The 17,236-nt window shown below is 64.4% G+C and overlaps 2 protein-coding genes across 6 annotated transcripts; both read right to left on the bottom strand.

Moving 5' to 3' along the window:
* Positions 1-699: 699 nt before the first annotated feature.
* SIX5 (SIX homeobox 5) lies at positions 700-4,686 on the bottom strand. Its single transcript, XM_047079275.1, has 3 exons — positions 3,890-4,686; positions 2,115-2,932; positions 700-1,971 (listed from the first exon to the last, which is right to left on the bottom strand). Exons 1-3 carry the CDS (start codon positions 4,684-4,686, stop codon positions 1,352-1,354), a joined length of 2,235 nt encoding a protein of 744 aa, XP_046935231.1. The 3' UTR covers positions 700-1,351.
* An 854-nt stretch (positions 4,687-5,540) lies between these two features.
* On the bottom strand, positions 5,541-16,005 carry DMPK (DM1 protein kinase). 5 transcript variants are annotated; one of them, XM_047079150.1, is made up of 15 exons: positions 15,782-16,005; positions 13,441-13,532; positions 13,051-13,134; positions 12,866-12,961; positions 12,163-12,311; positions 11,705-11,798; positions 11,208-11,414; positions 10,860-11,123; positions 10,068-10,153; positions 8,409-8,520; positions 7,584-7,756; positions 7,391-7,488; positions 7,181-7,227; positions 6,798-6,887; positions 5,541-6,459 (listed from the first exon to the last, which is right to left on the bottom strand). In XM_047079150.1, exons 1-15 carry the CDS (start codon positions 15,939-15,941, stop codon positions 6,307-6,309), a joined length of 1,905 nt encoding a protein of 634 aa, XP_046935106.1. In that variant the 5' UTR covers positions 15,942-16,005; the 3' UTR covers positions 5,541-6,306. The 5 variants fall into 5 exon arrangements, 4 of the variants coding, with proteins under 4 accessions (XP_046935106.1, XP_046935105.1, XP_046935108.1 ...); XM_047079149.1 differs by having other exon boundaries at positions 6,798-6,883; XM_047079152.1 differs by having other exon boundaries at positions 10,875-11,123.
* Between the last annotated feature and the right edge of the window lie 1,231 nt (positions 16,006-17,236).

The following is a 17,236-nucleotide window of genomic DNA, read 5'->3' as shown; positions in this document are numbered from 1 at the left end:
TCGAGCAGGTCCCTTGGCCGGTTCCTGTGCGGCTGGGAGGGGACGTATTTATTGACCCTGATGCTTTATGAGTTTGCCTCCTTGTACTAGGGCGGCCTGAACTGTGCCTGCCCGCAGTCCACTGCCCCTCCCTCACCCCCTTTCTAGCCAGTGTATCCTGGGAGCTGCAGGGTGGGAGGAAGCCCTGAATGAAATGCAGTAAGGTAAAGTCTACACGGAGGGTCTCGCCCTGCCCTTCCTTTGCCCACCCCAGAATCCAATGGTTTCAACCCCATTCATTCTTGCCTCACCCCACACCTCCCTCCCCTGTCCTATTTATAGACTATTTATTGTTCTCCACAAAATAAAGTAAGTGGAACCCTTGTTACCAGCAAGAAAGACAAGGGAGGCTCCTTTGGCCCCCTGGCTTCCTCAACGCTGGGTGGGAGGTGCTCCTTCTGCAGGATCTAGAGGCCCCGAGGCCTGCAGTTTGAGAAACACCCTGCCCACACCTTCCCAAGCGGCACCACGGAGCTAAACTCCCACCCCGCCCCCCCCCACCCCCACCCCCACCAGGGAGCAACAGTGAGAAAGCCAGAAGCTCAGGTGGGGCTTTTTAGAGTTCAGCTTTTCCTTTGAGCAAGTAATTTAGAAGGGAACCCACACCCCTGGAGGTTCTAGTTGTCTGTTAACTTTATTTTGATTGAAACGGAGGCATAACATGTCCTAGAAAAATAAAGATTTATGATACAAACTAGACACAGGGGTCAGGGTTGCCCCAGGGGTGAGGGGATCTTTGGTCTGGGGCTGGACGTGATCAGGCGGCCTCTAGTCCTGGAGGAGCCTCACCCAGGCCTCCCCGCACCTGCCTCCCTTTTCAGCAGGAAGGGCCCAGCTGGGAGGGGCTGGTGGTCTGGGGCGCGGACTGCCTGTCCTCCACCCTCCAAGTGGTTCTGGGAACGCTGGATGTCAGTGGAGCTATTAATAGTGTTTTAGGGAGTGATAGGGAGAGGGCTCAAGGGGGCTGGAAATCCAGCCACGTGGCAGGACTTTCAGCTCACGGCTAGTACTGGGTTGAGGGGGGCACAGCCCCGGAGTCAGGACCCCCAAATCTCCCCATATACTGGGGACACAGAGCAAGGACAGGGCTGTAACAGAGGAGGCCTCCAATCCAGAGGACGGTGTCCCCGGGCAGGAGCAGACAGTGGGGGGCCCCCTGGCACCTCCAGGGCTTGGAGAGGTTAAGGGGCCCAGGGATACGTAGTGTGTGGGATCTTCAGCTCCCAGCGGTCATGTCCGAGCGATCCCCTCGTCTGGAGCTGTCCTGGACCTTGAGCACCATTGTCAGGAGAGGCGATGAGGCCCGGCCGGGTCACAGTTCCAGGGGGTCTTCCACAGGCACCGACTGTAGCTGGGTCAGAACCTTGGTCTCGGCTTCCAGCCCCTCATCGACTTCGCCCCCCGCCGTGGACCCCAGGAGCAGTCCTTCAGGGTCAGGGTCCGGCAGCCTCAGCACGGTGTGGGGGGCCTGCGTCCCCAGCCCCTTCTCTGCTTCTAGCAGCCCTTCTGCGCCTGCGCTCAGTTCCAGGCCTGCCGGCCAGACGGGCATAGCTGCAGGCGACAGCATGAGCCCTTCCGGCGGGGGCGCCGGGAAGCCCGGCAGGAGGCCGGAGGAGTCCGCAGGGAAGGGCAGGCTGGCGGCAGTGGTGGCGGCAGGGGCGGGTGGCGGCTGTGGCGGCTGATGTGCAGAGAGCGGGCCGAGGGCGTGGACCTCCGGGAGGGCAGGGCTGGGCGCCACTGGGAGGGCTCCCTCGGGCACCGAGATGGCTGCGTCTGGCTTCAGGGGCAGGGCCAGGCTGGGGGCAGGTGGCAGGACCTGGGAGACCAGCATGCTTGTGGGGAAGGTGGCGGTGAGGATGATCTTGCCCTGTTGCACGGCCACGCCTGTCACGATGGGGCTGCCAGACACGGGGTTGGCCAGGAGAAAGTTTCCTGTGGGGACGAGAGGTGGGCCAGGCGTCGGGAGGGTTCTGGGACACACCGCCAGGGACAGGCTGCCCCACCTCCCAGAAGCCCACCGACAGCACTCTCGGCCAGCCCAGCCGTCACCCAGGCCCCAGCCAGGCAGGAGGTACCTGGGGCCGCAGCCGAGGGCAGCTGCAGGGCGGTCACGCCCACGCCGGAGTTTATCAGGTGCACGTTGGTAGGGCCCGCGGCAGCCGCCACCTTCACAGGACTGCCCGGCCCCGCGGCTAACAGTTGCAGTGGCCCCACAGCCTGGGGCAGCGTCACCACCTGTGAGGTGGGTACCACCTGGGGCAAGTTCAACAGCGGGGAGGTGGGGCCCAGGCCTGCGGGGTACCCAGGGGGTGGGGAAAGCGGCACCACTTGGGGAGCAGCTACAGAAGGCACCGGTCCCGGGGGCAGAGGAAAGGTGGCGGCCGGCGGGGGGCCGGGCACCACTTGGGGCAGAGGCCCCGGAGCCTCTTCTCCGGCCGGCACCGAAGCAGCCCCCTGGGCCTCCTTGGTCTCCGGGGCCTCGGGCTGAGCCTCCTCTAGTCGAACCTCCCCGGTCTGAGGGTCCAGGACCAGGGAGGTCTTGCCCTCACTGGCCCCCTGGGGACTGGGCTGCGGGGGCGGTGGTGGTGGTGGAGGAGCGCCACTGCCCCCCGTGAGCAGCAGGGGGCCCAGGCTGGAGGCCTCCCCCAGGGCCAGGCTGTTGATGATGACGGGGCTCCCATTGAGGAGCACGGCTGGGGAGCTGCCTGCAGCCAGGAAGCTCCCATTCACCAGGATGGAAGAGGAGGCAGGGCACGGTGCTGGAGGGGCGGCCCCCGCCAGAAATATGGAGCCCTGGGCAGGGGCCTCGGATGCCACTGGAGCCACGCCCCTGTCCAGGTCCTCGGGACTGCGGCTGGACTCGTCCTCAGTCGTGGGGTTCCCGTCAGACTCGCTGGCCAGAGAAAGGATCGTGAGTTGTGGTCCTCGATGCCTGAGCTTCCGCATCGGCCAGCAAGCTGCCCTGCAGGAGCACAGGCCCACCACTGCCTCCCCACCTCTCCCCGGCCCAAACTTCTGTGGCCAATTTCAGGAGGTTATAAAACCTCCTCAGTCAGACCACCCAAGGCCCCCTGAGACAGAGCGTTTCCAAGTCCAGCACTGATACCTCTTCATAAGAGCCGAAGCTGGCCACATCGGAGGGAGGAGGCCCTCCTCTCCCAGCCCCTTGGCCTCGGGGCCCCAGAGGCTGAGCACTGGGCTGCCCGAAGTCCCCTGGGTCAGGCTGCAAGCAGCCCAGCGTCTTCGGAGAGTGGAGAGGCAGCCGCCCGCTCAGTTCCCGGTGCCTTCCCCCCACCCCCGGGGCGTCAGAGAAGGGAGAGAGGCCGGCGCGAGGGGTGGGAGGGGAAGGGCTTGGGTTACAGGGAAACCGGAGCTGGGGAAGGTTCACGTTTCACAACAAAGACAGACGACGGACCACGCTGTTTGGGCACACAGGGGGGTGGGGGGGGGTGAGGAAGAGCCTCGGTCAGGGAAAGGCCCGGCAGCCCGCGGGCGTGAAAGATGCCCCCACGCGGGATGGATGGACAAAGGCCCGCCCCCCTTTCCGCAGTCCCCCCGTTTTCTTCACTGCCTCCCCCTGGCCAAGAACATGGATGGGATTCGGGATGGAGCTCCGAATGGAGCAGAGGGAAGAGGTCTCCCAGCCTACGCGACAGAAGTGAGGTCGGGGAGAGGGCCCCGGGCGTGTGCCAGTTCCGTCCACACGTATTCCCTGCGCTGGGGGGCGGGGAGCGCCTGAAGGTGTGTGCAGGAGGTGTCCCCAGGAGCTCGGCGCGGGTATGGGGGAGAGGGGGTTGGTAGGTAGCACGTCCCCGGGAAAGCGGGACTTGCGCCGCCCGGGTCCCCTCACCTCTTGCAGGGCGCGCCGCCGCCCCCGGTCCGATCGCGCTGTCGCCGGTTCTTGAACCAGTTGCTGACCTGCGTGAGCGAGAGGCCGGTGAGCGTGGCCAGGCGGCGCTTCTCGTCCGGCGTAGGGTAGCGGTTGCCGCGATAGCAGGCCTTAAGCGCGGCGCGGGAGCGCTCCTTGAAGCAGTAGACGGTCTCCTCGCCGTCCCATATGGTCTTGGGCAGCGGGAACTTCTTGCGCAGACGGTACTTGTCCACTGCGCCCAGCGCGCGGCCGCGGGCTCGCTCGGCCTCGTGGTAGCGCGCGCGCAGGTAGAGGTCCTGCAGAAAGGCGTGGTGGGCGGCGGGGAAGGGGCGGCTCTCGAGCAGCCGGTAGAGCTCGGCGTACTCGCCTCGCTGGAAGGCCACCAGGGCCCGAGCGCGCAGCACCGGATCGCTGCCACGTAGGCGCTCGGCCGGGGGCAGTGCGCCCAGGAAGCGGCTCAAGCGGCCGGCGTGGCCCGCCTGTAGCAGCGCCTCGCAAACGCACGCCACCTGCTCGGGCGAGAAGCGGAGGCCCGTGGGCGGCTCGGCAGCGGCCTCGGGGGGCGACCCGGGGACGCCCGGGGATCCCGGGCCCTCCGCTCCCGCCGCCGCTTCGCCCGCCCCGGCCCCGGCTGCGGCCGCCGCCTCACCCTCGGCCGCCTGCAAAGTCTGCAGGAGCTGGCGCGCTTCCTCCTCCTCTTCTTCGGTCGCCGCCGCCGCCACCGCCTCCCCCCCAGCCGCCGGCCCCGCGCTCGGCTCCGCAGGCAAGGTAGCCATGTTTTGCAACTTTGGGAAGTTCCTCCCTCCTTCTCCTCCTCCCTCGGGCTTTCCCCAGCCCCCTCCCCCGCCCGTCCCCCCCCCTCCGCCCTCCCCTTCGCGCTTCCCGATCTTCCACCCCCCGCCGACCCCGCGTCTCCCCCAGCAGTGCCAGGCCCAGCTCTCCACTAGGGTCTCTGTCCCAGTGTCTGTGTGTGTGCCCGCCCCCCTCCCCGTCTGTCCGTGATTCTCCTTTTGTTTTCCCTCCGCCTCAGGCCGCGCTTTTTCCTCCCCCCGCGTGTGCCTCAGGCTGAGGGCCTCAGTTTCCCCATCGGGACAACGGAGAAGGTAACGGGCCGTCCGGGAAGGCTAAGGGCGCGAAGCCACCTCCGCCCCGAGACTAAGCTTCTGCACGCCTCCGTCTCCAGAGTCCTCTGAAGGCCCCCCCATGCCCCATCTCGGCCCGCGCTCCGCCCCTCGGAATTCCCGGCTCCGCAGGGGGGCGGGTCCGGCAGGGAGAAGGGGCGGGGGAAACGGGTTAGAAAGTTTGCAGCAACTTTTCTCGAGCTAGTCGCTGGGACCGAGTCGCGTGGCCCGCGCAAGCGCAGTAGTAGGAGGATGGCCGCGCGCGCGCGCGCGCGCAGCCGGCCCAACCCCCTTCTTGCCGGCCTGCGGGTGGCACAGCTGGGCCACAGCTGGGCAAGGGGCGGTGCCTCCGGGCGGCTCGCTAGCCACCTCCTATTGGCCGGATGCCGAAGCCACGCCTTTCAGCGTCCCCACCCCCACCCCCAGCCCCGATTCGTCTGCTTGGCGGCCCTGTAGCTTCTTGCCAGGCCATTGGGCGCCTGCACTCGCCTTCCAATTGGCCCACTGAGCAGCCTCGTTCCCGCAACGCAAAGAGAGCGGACACCGCGGAGTCCAGAGCGTTGGGCAGACGGGAGGGCCTTTTATTCGCGAGGATCGGGGGTGGGGTCCTAGGTGTGGAGAGACAATAAATACTGAGGAATGTCGGGGTCTCAGTGCATCCAAAACGTGGATTAGGGTGCTGGGGTCCTGGAACTTGGCGGGTCGGAGGACAGGTCAATAAATACCCAAACTGCCGAGGCGGGCGGAGCCTGCTGTGGCCCCGAGAGCTACGTACGTGAGGAGGGCGCGCGAGTCCCCGAAAAAGCGGGGCTGGCGAAAGCAAAAGGTTCTCGAGAAGGCGGGCGGGGCTCGCACTAGACGTTCGCCGCGGGAAGAGAACATTCCCGGGATAGTAGGGCCTCATGCACAGGGATTTGTGGTCTGCGAGCCGATAGGCGGGGGGCGCGTGGAGGGTGAAAAACTGATGGCCGAGCCCTGGCCCTGCTGTCTCCTCTAGATCGCAGTTTGCCCATCCACGGCGGGGCCTCAGCCAGGCCGGAGTTAGTAGGTGGTTGGTCTGCGATTCTCCCCAGCAGCAACTGCAGCATTCCCGGTTACAAGCCTCCCTGGAGCCTCCTGCTCCTCCCTCCCCGGCCGCCAGGGGGCGGGCCCGGATCACAGGGCTGGAGCTCGGGCGGAGACCCACGCTGGGAGGCGCTGTGAACCGGGAGGCGGTAGGAATGGCTTCTGCGCCGTGCCCAGGTCACCCAACCCTCCAGCTTGGGGTCCTAGGGTTCAGGGGGCGAAGGCGGCTCCCGGGTGGCGCCAGACCGGGGCGAGATGGTGGGCGCAGGCCACCAACCCAGTGCAGCCCAAGGCGGCGGCAGCAGCCAGAGCAACGGCGAACAGGAGCAGGGAACGCGCCTCCGATAGGTCAGGTTTAGGGACCTGCGGACAAGAGGGCGTGATCAGGTCTTGGCGGCACGGCCCCCCGATTGGCTCCTGGGACTCGCCACGCCCACGCCCATAGGTGGGTTCACAATCCTCTCTCGTCCCGCCCCGCCCCGCCCCCGCGGGCAGTTGCGGTTGGTCCGCGGGCAAGCTTCAAGTCTCGTCCGAACTCGCCACTGGCTGCTTCCTAGCGGCCTGAGCTGATTGGCTGCCCGCGCATCCTCCCTCCCCGCGGCGGCCCCGCTCGACAGAGGCGCAGCTAAGCAAAGGAGGCTTGGGGTGCTTGGTGCGAGGAGGGGGCGCGGCGGCGGGCGGGCGTGAGCAGCCGGACGTACCCTGGCAGGGAGCAGCAGGTGGCGGCGGTGCATGGGGCCTGGCCCCACCAGCGGGCATTGGCCCAGAGCCACGGCCGGGGGGCCATCTAGCTGGAGAGAGAAGGGATAGGTGACCCGATCGGAGCCCAGCCCGGCCCGGCCGCCCTCGGCAGGAGGCGAGAGACAGCGAACGGAGTCGGGGAGGGAATCTAGGGAGATCCTAGATGGGATCTGGTTAGAGGCCCGGACCGAGGGCTGTCTGGTAGACGTGGGGCTGAGTGGAGGGTGTCTGCCGTCTGGAACCCCAAAGACATAGGGTGATCCCTAAATCCGGACGGGGAGACGGGGCCGGGGTTGCAGAGGGGCCAGCAGGCTTGATACAGGGGAAAAAAGAGGGGTCTTACATGGGAAGGTGCATCCGTGGCCCGGGGACTGGGGACCCCCGTGACAGCTGGAAGGAGAAGAGAGAGGCGTAGGGCGCGTGGAGGGACGGAGGAGGGCGGTGGCGCGGCGTGCCCCAGCCTGGGCCCCTCGCCCTCCCCCAGGTGTCCACACACGCCGCGGGCCCACCTCCCCCCGTCGCCCTCGGGAAAGGGGACGGATGGGGGACTCGCCTGCGTCTCCCCCGGCCTGCAGCAGCTCCATCCGCTCCTGCAGCTGCCGGACGCGCGCCTCCAGGTCTCGGTTCCGGGCCTCGGCCTCACGGAGCTGACTGCGGGGAGGGAAAGACCGTGAGCCCTTCCGGACCGGACCTGGGCGAGACGGGCTGCCGACGGTAGCGACCAGCCCCGGCGCCCCGACCCCGACCTGGCAAAGCTCTGGTTGGCTGTGCGGATGGCCTCCAGCTCCCGGCTCAGGCTCTGCCGTGTAAGCACCTCCTCCTCCAGGGCCTCCTGGAGCTCCCGCAGCGTCACCTGGGCCTCCGCCGCCACCGCCGCCGCCGCCGCCGCGGGAACGGCCTCCGGAGCTGCCGCTTCGGCCTGCGTGCGGGACCTGGCTTAGGGCTGCCCGCTCCTGCAGCGCCCAAGACTTGGGCACCGGTTCTAGGCTGGGATCTTCCCTTGTCCTCTAGATCTTTCCGGAATCCCCACAGCTCCTGCAGTGACCCAAGTCTCCTCCTTCCCTAACTAACCCCAGCCCCTGCCTTGGTCTCCGGCCTCCAGTCTGGGCCCTTCCCACCCACCTTCCACACAGGAAAAAAGGGCTATTCCTACAACTCTTACCCAACTTGACCATGGCCCTCCCCTCTTCTCCAGTCCCTGGGCGTCCTCAGGAGAAGGCCTGCCTCACCAAAAGGCCCTGTTTGGTTTGTCTCTGTCTCCCCTCCCCTCATTCTCCAGCCCCCTCTTCCGGGAACAATTCAGCCTAACTACCCTCCTTTCCGGTTCAAGAATAAACCTTTGCCTTGAGGTTCTGTCTGCTGACCAAGGGCCGGCCCCCTCCTCCCACACACAAAGGCCTTTATTTCTTCAGAGGGATGATTTCTGACTGAAGTAACTTTGTCTCCACTTTGCATTCTCTCTTTCTATCAAGCCAGCTCCCAGAGGGCTTCAGGCTGGCAGCACACAAGACCCCGGAAGCCCCTGCCTTTCTCGGATTCTCCCTGACCGACCTTCTCCTCCAGAGACTCACTGTTTCCTCTGGTGGCGGCACCGTGGGCTCTGGGCTGGCCGCCCGCACAGGTGGCTCAGGCAATGGCTCGGCCTCCAGTTCCATGGCCGTGGGGCCTGGGACCTCCTCGTCCCTGGGGAGAGGAAGAGGGCGAGGGGAGGGAGAGCCGGGCCCCCTCAAGAGGTTGTCCACCCCCCTGGGTTTAGAGCCAGGACTCCCTCTTCTGTGGGCGTGGGACAGCCAGGCCCTGAAGGGCCCCTGGAGTGAGGAGGGGGCGGGGCAGGTTGATGGGACGGGTCCCCTTCTTGTTAGTAAAGGCCCGCCCTTCACATGGCCTCAGGCCCCTGGGAGCTGGCCTCTCTGCACCTTCTGTGAGAACCTGGGGCCGAGACACCCGTATGCGGGGTCACTTCATCTCCCCGTCCACGTGACCTTTGCAGACCCCTCTCCTTAGGACTTCAGGACAATGAGGGGGACCCCACCCAGCTCTGGCCACCTCCAAAGATACAGTGTTAAGACTGGGTGTGGGATCCCAGGACTGATTCTAGTTCTCTGCACCCCGCCCCCTGCCATCCCCAGCTGCTGGAGGGAGACCCCTCCTCCCCAGGAATATGAAATTACAATAAAAGTGGATGGCCCCTCGCACCCAGCACTCCCTCTCTGGAAACAGGTCTCAAGGACCCCAGGATCCTGGGCACCCCCCGAGACCACGCTGCAGCTGTCCATCCAATCTGGGTTATAACAGAGAAGACGGGTTAACGGAGTCCTGTCCCGCCCCCCCCCCCCCCCCCAGAAAGGAGAGTACCGCACAGTGGCTCATGTTTGGCCTTCGTTCAGGACAAGAAGGGACATTTTGATACATTGTTCAGCAAAAGACTAGATTGGATCACAGCATGTTCTCACAGTTGTCCAGTTTGTGTGTGCGCATGTGTGAGCCAGGGAGCTCCTTTCCCTTGCCAGAATTTTCTAATTTACCAGTGACAAACGATGTATTGTTTGTATAATTAATGTTTTTAAAAGCCTTTATGGTTAGGGGCGCCTGGCTGGCTCAGTCAGTAGAGCATCTGACGCTTGATCTCAGGGGTTGTGAGTTCAAGCCCCACATTGGGTGTGGAGCCTCCTTTAAATAAACAAACAAGGGGCGCCTGGGTGGCTCAGTCGGTTGGGCGTCCGACTTCAGCCCAGGTCACGATCTCGCGGTCTGCGAGTTCGAGCCCCGTGTTGGGCTCTGGGCTGATGGCTCAGAGCCTGGAGCCTGCTTCCGATTCTGTGTCTCCCTCTCTCTCTGCCCCTCCCCCGTTCATGCTGTGTCTCTCTCTGTCTCAAAAATAAATAAACGTTAAAAAAAATAAATAAACAAATAAAGAAGTAACTTTATATGAGCGATTCAAAAAAGTTTGTATTCCTTTAAGACTGATTTTAAAATTCCATGTTTCTTATTTTCTAAGATTCTGAGGTCCCGTGACTGGACTAGCAATCTAAAAGTGGATGCCTGGAAGATTCTGGAAGGCCAAGTCTGTGGCTCCGAGGTTTTGCAAGGGAATCTAAAACTTCACAGTACTTACGGTCTGACATCGTAAGGTCCTACAACTCCGGACTCCCAACAGTCCTTGGTCCCAAGACGCTACGCTTCTGAGCCTGATCCTGCAACCCTACTGGGAGCCCCTGAACAGCGCTTACCTGAGGGCCATGCAGGAGTAGGAGTAGCCCACAAATGGCAGGTGGACCCCCAGGGGCATGCCTTCCCGCATGTCGGACAGCGTCTCCTGTACCAGAGAAATCCAGATGTGGAGTGACCTGTGCTCCTCAGGGCTGGTGCCTCACCCCTTCCCAGTCGTGGCTTAAATGCCAGCTCCCCACCCCATCCCAGCTTGGGGCCTCGTCTAAAGTGGTCCCTCCCTCATCTTCTTTCATTGTATCCGGCTGCCTCCCTCAGGGCGCTCTCCACAGTGTCATTCTATACTTCTCCCGACTACACGTGGACCGGGGCTGGTCTGGTCCCTGTGGGTCCCCAGCAGTACCCAGCACTGGGGTGGCTTGTACAACAGTTGAGAGAGAGATGGCCTAGGAGAGATTCCTCTACGGTGTTTTCCTGCCTCACTTCTTTTCCTTCCAGGTCTCGGCTCAGATAGCCGAGGCTTCCTCCTCCAGGAAGCCCTCCAAAACTTTCCAGGCTGGGTGGGGAGCCCGCGCCCCCCTCCGCACACCCCCCCTCCCTTGTCTCACCCCTGAACTCTCCCTCTGGGGCACCACTGTCTGGGGACAAGTCTATGTTCCCCACTGGACTGCGAATCCAGATCACCGCTGGGTTCCCGGCGCTGGGTGGGCACAGAGCAGGCGCTCTGGGGGAGGAATGATTTCAAGACCCCAGGAGATGGGTACTATTCTAACCCCAGCTCTCTGGATGAGGGATGGGGGTGGGGCGTGGGTGGGGGGAATACCCTCTGCCCAGCAGGGGTCGCAGGTACCTACCCCGCCCCCGCTCACCATGGCAGTGAGCCCGTCTTCCACCACATCGAAGTTGCACGTGTCAGTGGCACCCTCGAAATCCGGTGTAAATGGGGGCACGCTGTCTCGGAGACTGTCCCAGTCAAGGCCAAAGAAAAAAGGATGATTCTGGAAATCACCTGCTCCGTCCCGGCCCAGCCGCGTCTCAGGAGGACACAGCAGCCGCTGGATGAGGTCTCGGGCCTCCTCAGGGACCCCTGCGTCCGCAAGCGGTAGAGACAGGTGCTCCTGCACGAGGGAGAGGGAGGGCAGGGGATGCTGGCCTGGCGTTACGTGCCAAGGGAGATCAGGGGTTCCTCTGGCCGTGCTCACCTTGTAGTGCACGATCTTGCCGTAGGTCTCAGCCGTGGAGTCGGCGTAGAAAGGCGTCTGCCCGTAGAACATTTCATAGGCGAACACTCCCAGTGCCCACCAGTCACACTCGGGCCCATAGCTGCCCAGCCCGGGCCCGCCGCCCACAGCCTGCAGGATCTCAGGGGACAAGTAGTCCGGGGTGCCCACAGCCACCAGCGACCGCACCTGAGCCAAAAAGGTCCAGAGCTGGGCTCGGCCCCGCCCCTCCCAGCTCTGGCTCCTCCCCTCCTCCTAACCACGCCCCGAGTGCATTAGTCCCTCCCCTTTTCTGTTCTAACCCGGAGCGGCTCACACACTTAGGCGTGGGTCCCCTCCCTGTAACCCCTCTAAATCTGGTCGGGCCCCCACCTCTACCTGGGCGCCTCAGCCCCGCCCCCACACTCTGCGCTTCTGTCCCCCCACCTGCCCCCACTCCTCATTGGTGGCCGCAGTGCCCGAAGCGGCGCCCCACGCACCGTTCCGTCCGCCCTCAACTTGAGGCAGGACCCGAAGTCGGCCAAGCGGATGTGGCCACAGCGGTCCAGCAGGATGTTGTCGGGTTTGATGTCCCTGGGCAAACGGAAGGGTGGGGGTGGATGTGAGCCTCCCTCCATCCATCTCGGCAGGTTCCACCCCTCCGGGCAGCGCGGCCTCGGGTCCCACCCTCTTAGGGACCATGCTCTCCAGCTCCGGGCCCCTCCACTCCCTAGCCCCTCAGAACCCATTTCCTCGGCTTCCGCCCCTTAGGGGACTCTGCAATTCTGAACCCCACTCCTCTGGCCCTGTCCCCAGTGGCCCCAACCAAGGAGGTCCCTCTGCAGGGCCCGCCCCCTCTGGGTCCCCACCTTTGCGGTACCGTGCCCAGGTGCAACTTTGCTTTCCCTCTCTGGGCCCCGCCCTCAGGCCCCCGCCCCTCAGCCCCTGCTGCGCCCACCTGTGTACATAGCCCAGCCGGTGCACTGAGTCTATGGCCATGACAATCTCGGCCAGGTAGAAGCGCGCCATTTCGGCTGGGATCCGCTCCCCAAACTTGCTCAGCAGCGTTAGCAGGTCCCCGCCCACGTAGTACTCCATGACCAGGTACTAGCAGGGGGCGTGTCATGGGGGGGGGGGTCAGTAGCACCCCTCGGCACCGATCGCCGATAGGCCGGGACAAAGACTCCCACAGATGCCCCATCCCTGGGGAGAGACCCCGCAGCCCCAGCCCCAAGAGAGCCCAAGAGATCTCCGAGGCCAAATCAGAGACACTCCCCCCCCCCAAAAAAAACCCCTAATTTCCCCCAGGATGTCACCGGACAGAAGGAGGGAAAAAGAGAACTCAGAGAACCCCCCCCACCCAGTGCCCAGATACCCCCTGCCCAGTGGCCCCCACACCGACTAGAGAGCTATCCCAGTCCCGGTGAGAGATCCCCGCCCCACCCCCACCCCCGACGGCGGCATCTTTGAAGAGTCCACTAGAATCCGCCCGGGAAAAGAGCCGTAAGTGACATCTCCCCTCCCGGGCCAGGAAGACCAGTTCCTACCACACCCAGAGGCAGCTCCCCAAGCCTAGCCCTTCCTCTGCCTGACCCCGTCTCGTTAACTGCCAGCCTCGGGGTCGGGGTCCAGCTCTCTAGTCGCCCCGGCCCGGGGCTCACCAGGTAGTTCTCGTCCTGGAAAGCGAAGTGCAGCTCCGTGATCCAGCGCCGGTCCCCGTTCACCAACACATCCCTCTCCTCGCGGAAGCACGACACCTGCGGGGCACCCGCGGGCGCTGAAGCGGGCCGGGCGGGAGTTGGGGTGGGTAATCCTCGCGTCCCGCACTTCCAGCCCCGGCCCTCACCTCTCCTCTCTTCAGCATGTCCCATTTATTCATGATCTTCATGGCGTACACCTGGCCCGTCTGCTTCATCTTCACCACCGCCACCTGAAGGCCGAAACGGGGTGACAGGGGCTGAGGTGGCGCGGGGGGGGGGGGGGGGAGGGGGGCGGAAACACCCGGGCTCGCTCCGATCGGACTCCACCCCCGACACAACCCAGTCGTGGCCCCGCCCCACCGCCAACGCCACGCCCATCGACCCAAAGTCCCGCCCCCCGCCCCTCTGGTGTAGTTTTTCTAAACTCAGTCATTCATCAATTTCTAAGGACCCGCCCCGAACCCCTGTGTCCCGCCCACTGCGTGAGCAGTCGCGTCTCCCGCTCCGCCGAGCTGCAGTGACAGCTCACGGCTCACCTCGCTGAACGCCCCGCGTCCGATCACCTTCAGAATCTCGAAGTCATCCCTCTGCAGTCGGGCCTCCTTAAGCCTCTCGGCGATGGGCTCCACTGAGGGGCGAGGGGAGGTGAGAACCGAGGCTAACTGGGACTGACACCCCAGACAGGAGGAAGTCCCACCCTCTGCCCCTCAGTCTCCCCCTCTCTCCATCCTCGGTCTCCTCTGTCCCTTGTTCTCTCTTCTCTCTCTCTCCTAGGACTGTCAGTCTCCCAAGGGCTTCCCCACCAAAACACTGTGAGGGTTGGGGACTCCCCAAACTGCCCTCCTACAGAAAAAGGTGGGATGCCTGGGAACCCCTCTTTGGGAAGGCCATTGGGCCGGAGGGCCCTAGTGGCTGCAGGTGGAGAGCGCGGGCTCTGCAGGACCGACGGGGAAGATATGAGACCCAGGCCTTAGGGCCCCCTGAGCTTCAGGCCCCACCCCCACTCAGGCTGGTGGAGGGAGTGCCCAACAGGCCCACCCCAGCATTCTCAGTCTGTCTCTGGTCACCTGTCTCTGGAACATTCGGTTTAATCCAGTACCTCCAGGTTTATGATGCAGGTGGCTTTGGACCACACTTTGGGAGACACTGGATTTGGGGCTGGGGCTGGGGCTGGGAGAAGGAACAAGAAACACAAAGCCAGCGTGGACCCCCAAATCCCAGGCTCTAGTGTATTCTCTCTGCCCTCAACTCCACAAAGAGGGCTTCTTCAGTACCCCTCACTTACAGGTGGGGAGTCAGGGCCCAGGCGGGTGAAGCGGTCGTCCCAAGGCCCCACAGCTAGGAGTTAAAGGGGGCAGGTTGGGAGGGGGAGACTGGGACATGGAGAGGGAGGGCGGGAAGTAGCAGACGCCGGGGACTTGAGAGGCAGGACAGAGAGAGGGACGTGTGCAAGTGGGAATAAGGGGAGACGGAGTGCGTTATGGAAGGGAGAGAGGAGCCCCCCCATGAGGTTCGGGGAGAGTGGGCCGCAGGCAGGGAAGAACCAGCCAGGGCCCAGAACGGGGGAGGGAGGAGAGAGCCAAGACGTTGAGCCCTTTTAAGGCAGCAGGAACCCAGGCCCCCTCCCCCGCCCGGGCGGCCCGGCAGGGGAGGGGCCGCAGGACGCTGCTCGGGCCACAAAAGGAGCGCTCCTTACGGGAGAGCCAGACCCCTGCCCCCAGCTCAGGGCTCAGTTTACCCTGCTAGCCCCACTTCACGCTCTGCGAAATCAGGGCTGACAGAGGTACTAAGGGTTGGGGGAGGCGGAGAGAAAGTTCCTACAGGGGCTGAGCGGCCTGGCCTTTGGTCTCCACCTTCCTGTCTGTGAAATGGGAGGGACAGGAGTGGGCCCTGGGTCAGAGATGGTCACAAGAAAGGAGCAAGAGGGAGAAGGCAGAGAGAGACACACGGAGCCCACGGACCAAGAGCAGACCGCTGGAGGGGCAACCCAGTGTGGGGACCAAGTGGCAGGGTGTCAGAGAGACAGAAAAAAGGAGCCTGGGCCCTGGGGTGGAGGAAGGGCCGGGCAGACAAGGCCAGAAGCTGAGGCGGGCACATCTTCCCTCCAGACCTGTCTCCGGGGAAAGACCTGGCAAGAAGGGACTTTGTGGGAGAGCCGGGAGGTCGGAGGTCATGAGCTAGGAGAATGAGTGACGGGAGGGAGTTAGCTAGAGGGGAGTCGGGGCTCCCCATGCAGACCACAGTGAAACAGGGCTGGGGGGGTACACCCAGAAGAACCTTAAGCTGTTCCTCCTCCATCCAGGGGGTGAGGGGCACTGAGTGGCGCCTGTCTCAGAGCTGGCTCTCCCCCGGGGCCCGCCTGAGTCACCGCACCCTCCCAGTGCCTGGGCACCTGTCGGGGCAGCTGGAGAGGCTGGAGCCAAACACCTGCCCGTTGGCCGCGCCCCTGGCAGCTGCCCCGTGCTGTCCTTTCTGCCTGCCCCTGCGCTCTGGGAAACCAGGGTGGAAGGCCATGGGGCCCGTTTCAGTGGGGGCACCCTAAAATACGGGGCTCCCGGCATGTCCTTAGGCCTAGACTTTGTGGAGGGGGTACAGAGGGACCACGGGAAGCTGTGCCCAGCCCAGCCTCCCAAGTCCTGGTTGTGAGTCCTGGCTGTCCTGGCCTCTGCTGACCCCAGCCTGCCCTGCCAGGGTGGCACGGGGGAAGGGGCATGTCACCCTGGGACCCGGCACCGAGTTCCGGGCTCCTGAATGGGAGGCTCTCCCACGTCCATCCTGCCCCCAACCACCAGCCCCCCGTGCCCAGCCCCATCTCCTGCCTCTGCCCTGCCCCCACCGGCCCCCAATCCGGGGGCATCCATGCAGGCGGGCACTCACCCCACTGCAAGAAGTCGGCCACATACTTGTCCTGCGCCAGGTCGGAGGCGCCCAGCTCCTGGTGGACGCCCAGGAGAAGGTCGAGCAGGGGCTCCAGCCCCAGGAAGCCGGGGTCCAGCACCAGCTGCTCGAGCCGCCTCAGCCGCACCTCGGCTGACATGTCGGGCAGGCAGCACCATGGCCCCCTCCCCGGGCCAGGGGCTCGGGGTCCTCCCGTCACGGGGCCTGGCAGCCCCTGTCCAGGCCTCGGGGCTCTGGCTGCATGTCTGCCTGTCCCTGGCTGTCCCCTGGGCCTCTCTGGCCACTTCTCTCTGCTGCTGAGGCCTCCTCCCCTCTCCCCACCCCTCGGTTCGGCCCCCTCCCGCCTCCCAGCCTTAACCCCTCATGAGCCAGGCCCCCCAACTCCCTCCTCCCGGGGCCCCTCAGAACACTTCGGAGTGAGATGGGGGGGGTGAAGAATTTCAACTCTCCCACCATGCATCCCCCCCAAAAAAAGGCGGAGCACAGAGGAAGCTACAGGTGTGGCAGATGCCAAAGATGAGCCCTCCCATTCCATTCCGAGGGGGCCAATTGAGGTTCAGAATGATCGAGTAACGCCCCCTTCTCAAGCCCAGGAATCGGGGTGGGGTGAGAAAGGGGTGAGGCCTGGGAAGGGGGGGGTAGGAGGCCAGCTTCGCGGGTGACTCAGCCACGGAGTCAGACTTTGGGATGGTTTAAATTTAGCCCTCAGGACCTCTGCTTTACACTGACTTTTTTTTTTTTTTTTTTTTTTTGGCAGGAGGTGGGGAAGGGGTGGTGAGAGAATTGGGAAGGGAGGCCCTCAGGAGCCAGGACCAGGAGTGACCCGCTGGCCAAAGCCTGGGGGAGAAAAAGGAGCCCCCAAAATAGCTCCTTGGACCCTGGCCCCGCAGCCACATTCCTGCCCGGGCTAGGATTAGAAACAGAAACATTTCGGGGGGTGGAGGGCAGAGCGGGAAGACACCACTCCCTGCAGCAGCCGGACGGACTCTCGCTGTTCTCGGGAGGGCTGGACAGCTCTCCCGGAGGAAACCGCGGTCTCTAGCTGGCTCTGGGCGCCTGGGCCTCGTGAGCCGGCCCGAGGCGGCGGGAGGCCCAGACATGCGCACTCCGGGCACCTCAGGAGCGGCCCGGAGGACCCATCCGGACAGGCCCCCCGGAATATCCGACTTGGGCCGGTTTGGGCCCTCTCAAACGTCTCTGAGGGGGTCCTGGACGGACTTTCTTCTAGAGTTTGGGAGCCAGAGCAACGTCCTCCTCCGTCCCAAGGGCCCTGCCTGGGGCTGGACCGGCTGGGTGTCCCCCACTGAGTGAGCCCCCCTCCGCCCTTCAGTGTTCCGGGCTATTAGAAGGGAGCAGGGAGAGGACTGGGTGGGGGAGAGGCAGGGAGGGCCTAGCTCTTCCTTTTGGTCGAAGCAACTGGATTCTAGGACTGCA

Source organism: Lynx rufus, unplaced genomic scaffold, assembly GCF_022079265.1.
Source record: "Lynx rufus isolate CCGP_SWC_20201006 ecotype Redwood Valley unplaced genomic scaffold, mLynRuf1.p SCAF_16, whole genome shotgun sequence".
Classification (NCBI taxonomy): domain Eukaryota; kingdom Metazoa; phylum Chordata; class Mammalia; order Carnivora; family Felidae; genus Lynx; species Lynx rufus.
This window is presented reverse-complemented; position numbering and strand designations above follow the sequence as displayed.

Bases quoted from the DNA above. Each gene is read 5' to 3' on its own strand.
- SIX5 (XM_047079275.1), bottom strand. From the start codon at position 4,686: ATGGCTACCTTGCCTGCGGAGCCGAGCGCGGGGCCGGCGGCTGGGGGG. The intron at 2,933-3,889 runs GTGAGGGGACCC...TTCTCTGGCCAG, and splicing joins GGCGGCGCGCCCTGCAAGAG to CGAGTCTGACGGGAACCCCA. The intron at 1,972-2,114 runs GTACCTCCTGCC...TCGTCCCCACAG, and splicing joins GCCCTCGGCTGCGGCCCCAG to GAAACTTTCTCCTGGCCAAC.
- DMPK (XM_047079149.1), bottom strand. From the start codon at position 15,941: ATGTCAGCCGAGGTGCGGCTGAGGCGGCTCGAGCAGCTGGTGCTGGAC. The intron at 12,312-12,865 runs GTGAGCCCCGGG...GCCCCCTGCTAG, and splicing joins TCCAGGACGAGAACTACCTG to TACCTGGTCATGGAGTACTA. The intron at 8,521-10,067 runs GTAAGCGCTGTT...TCCTCTCCCCAG, and splicing joins TACTCCTGCATGGCCCTCAG to GGACGAGGAGGTCCCAGGCC.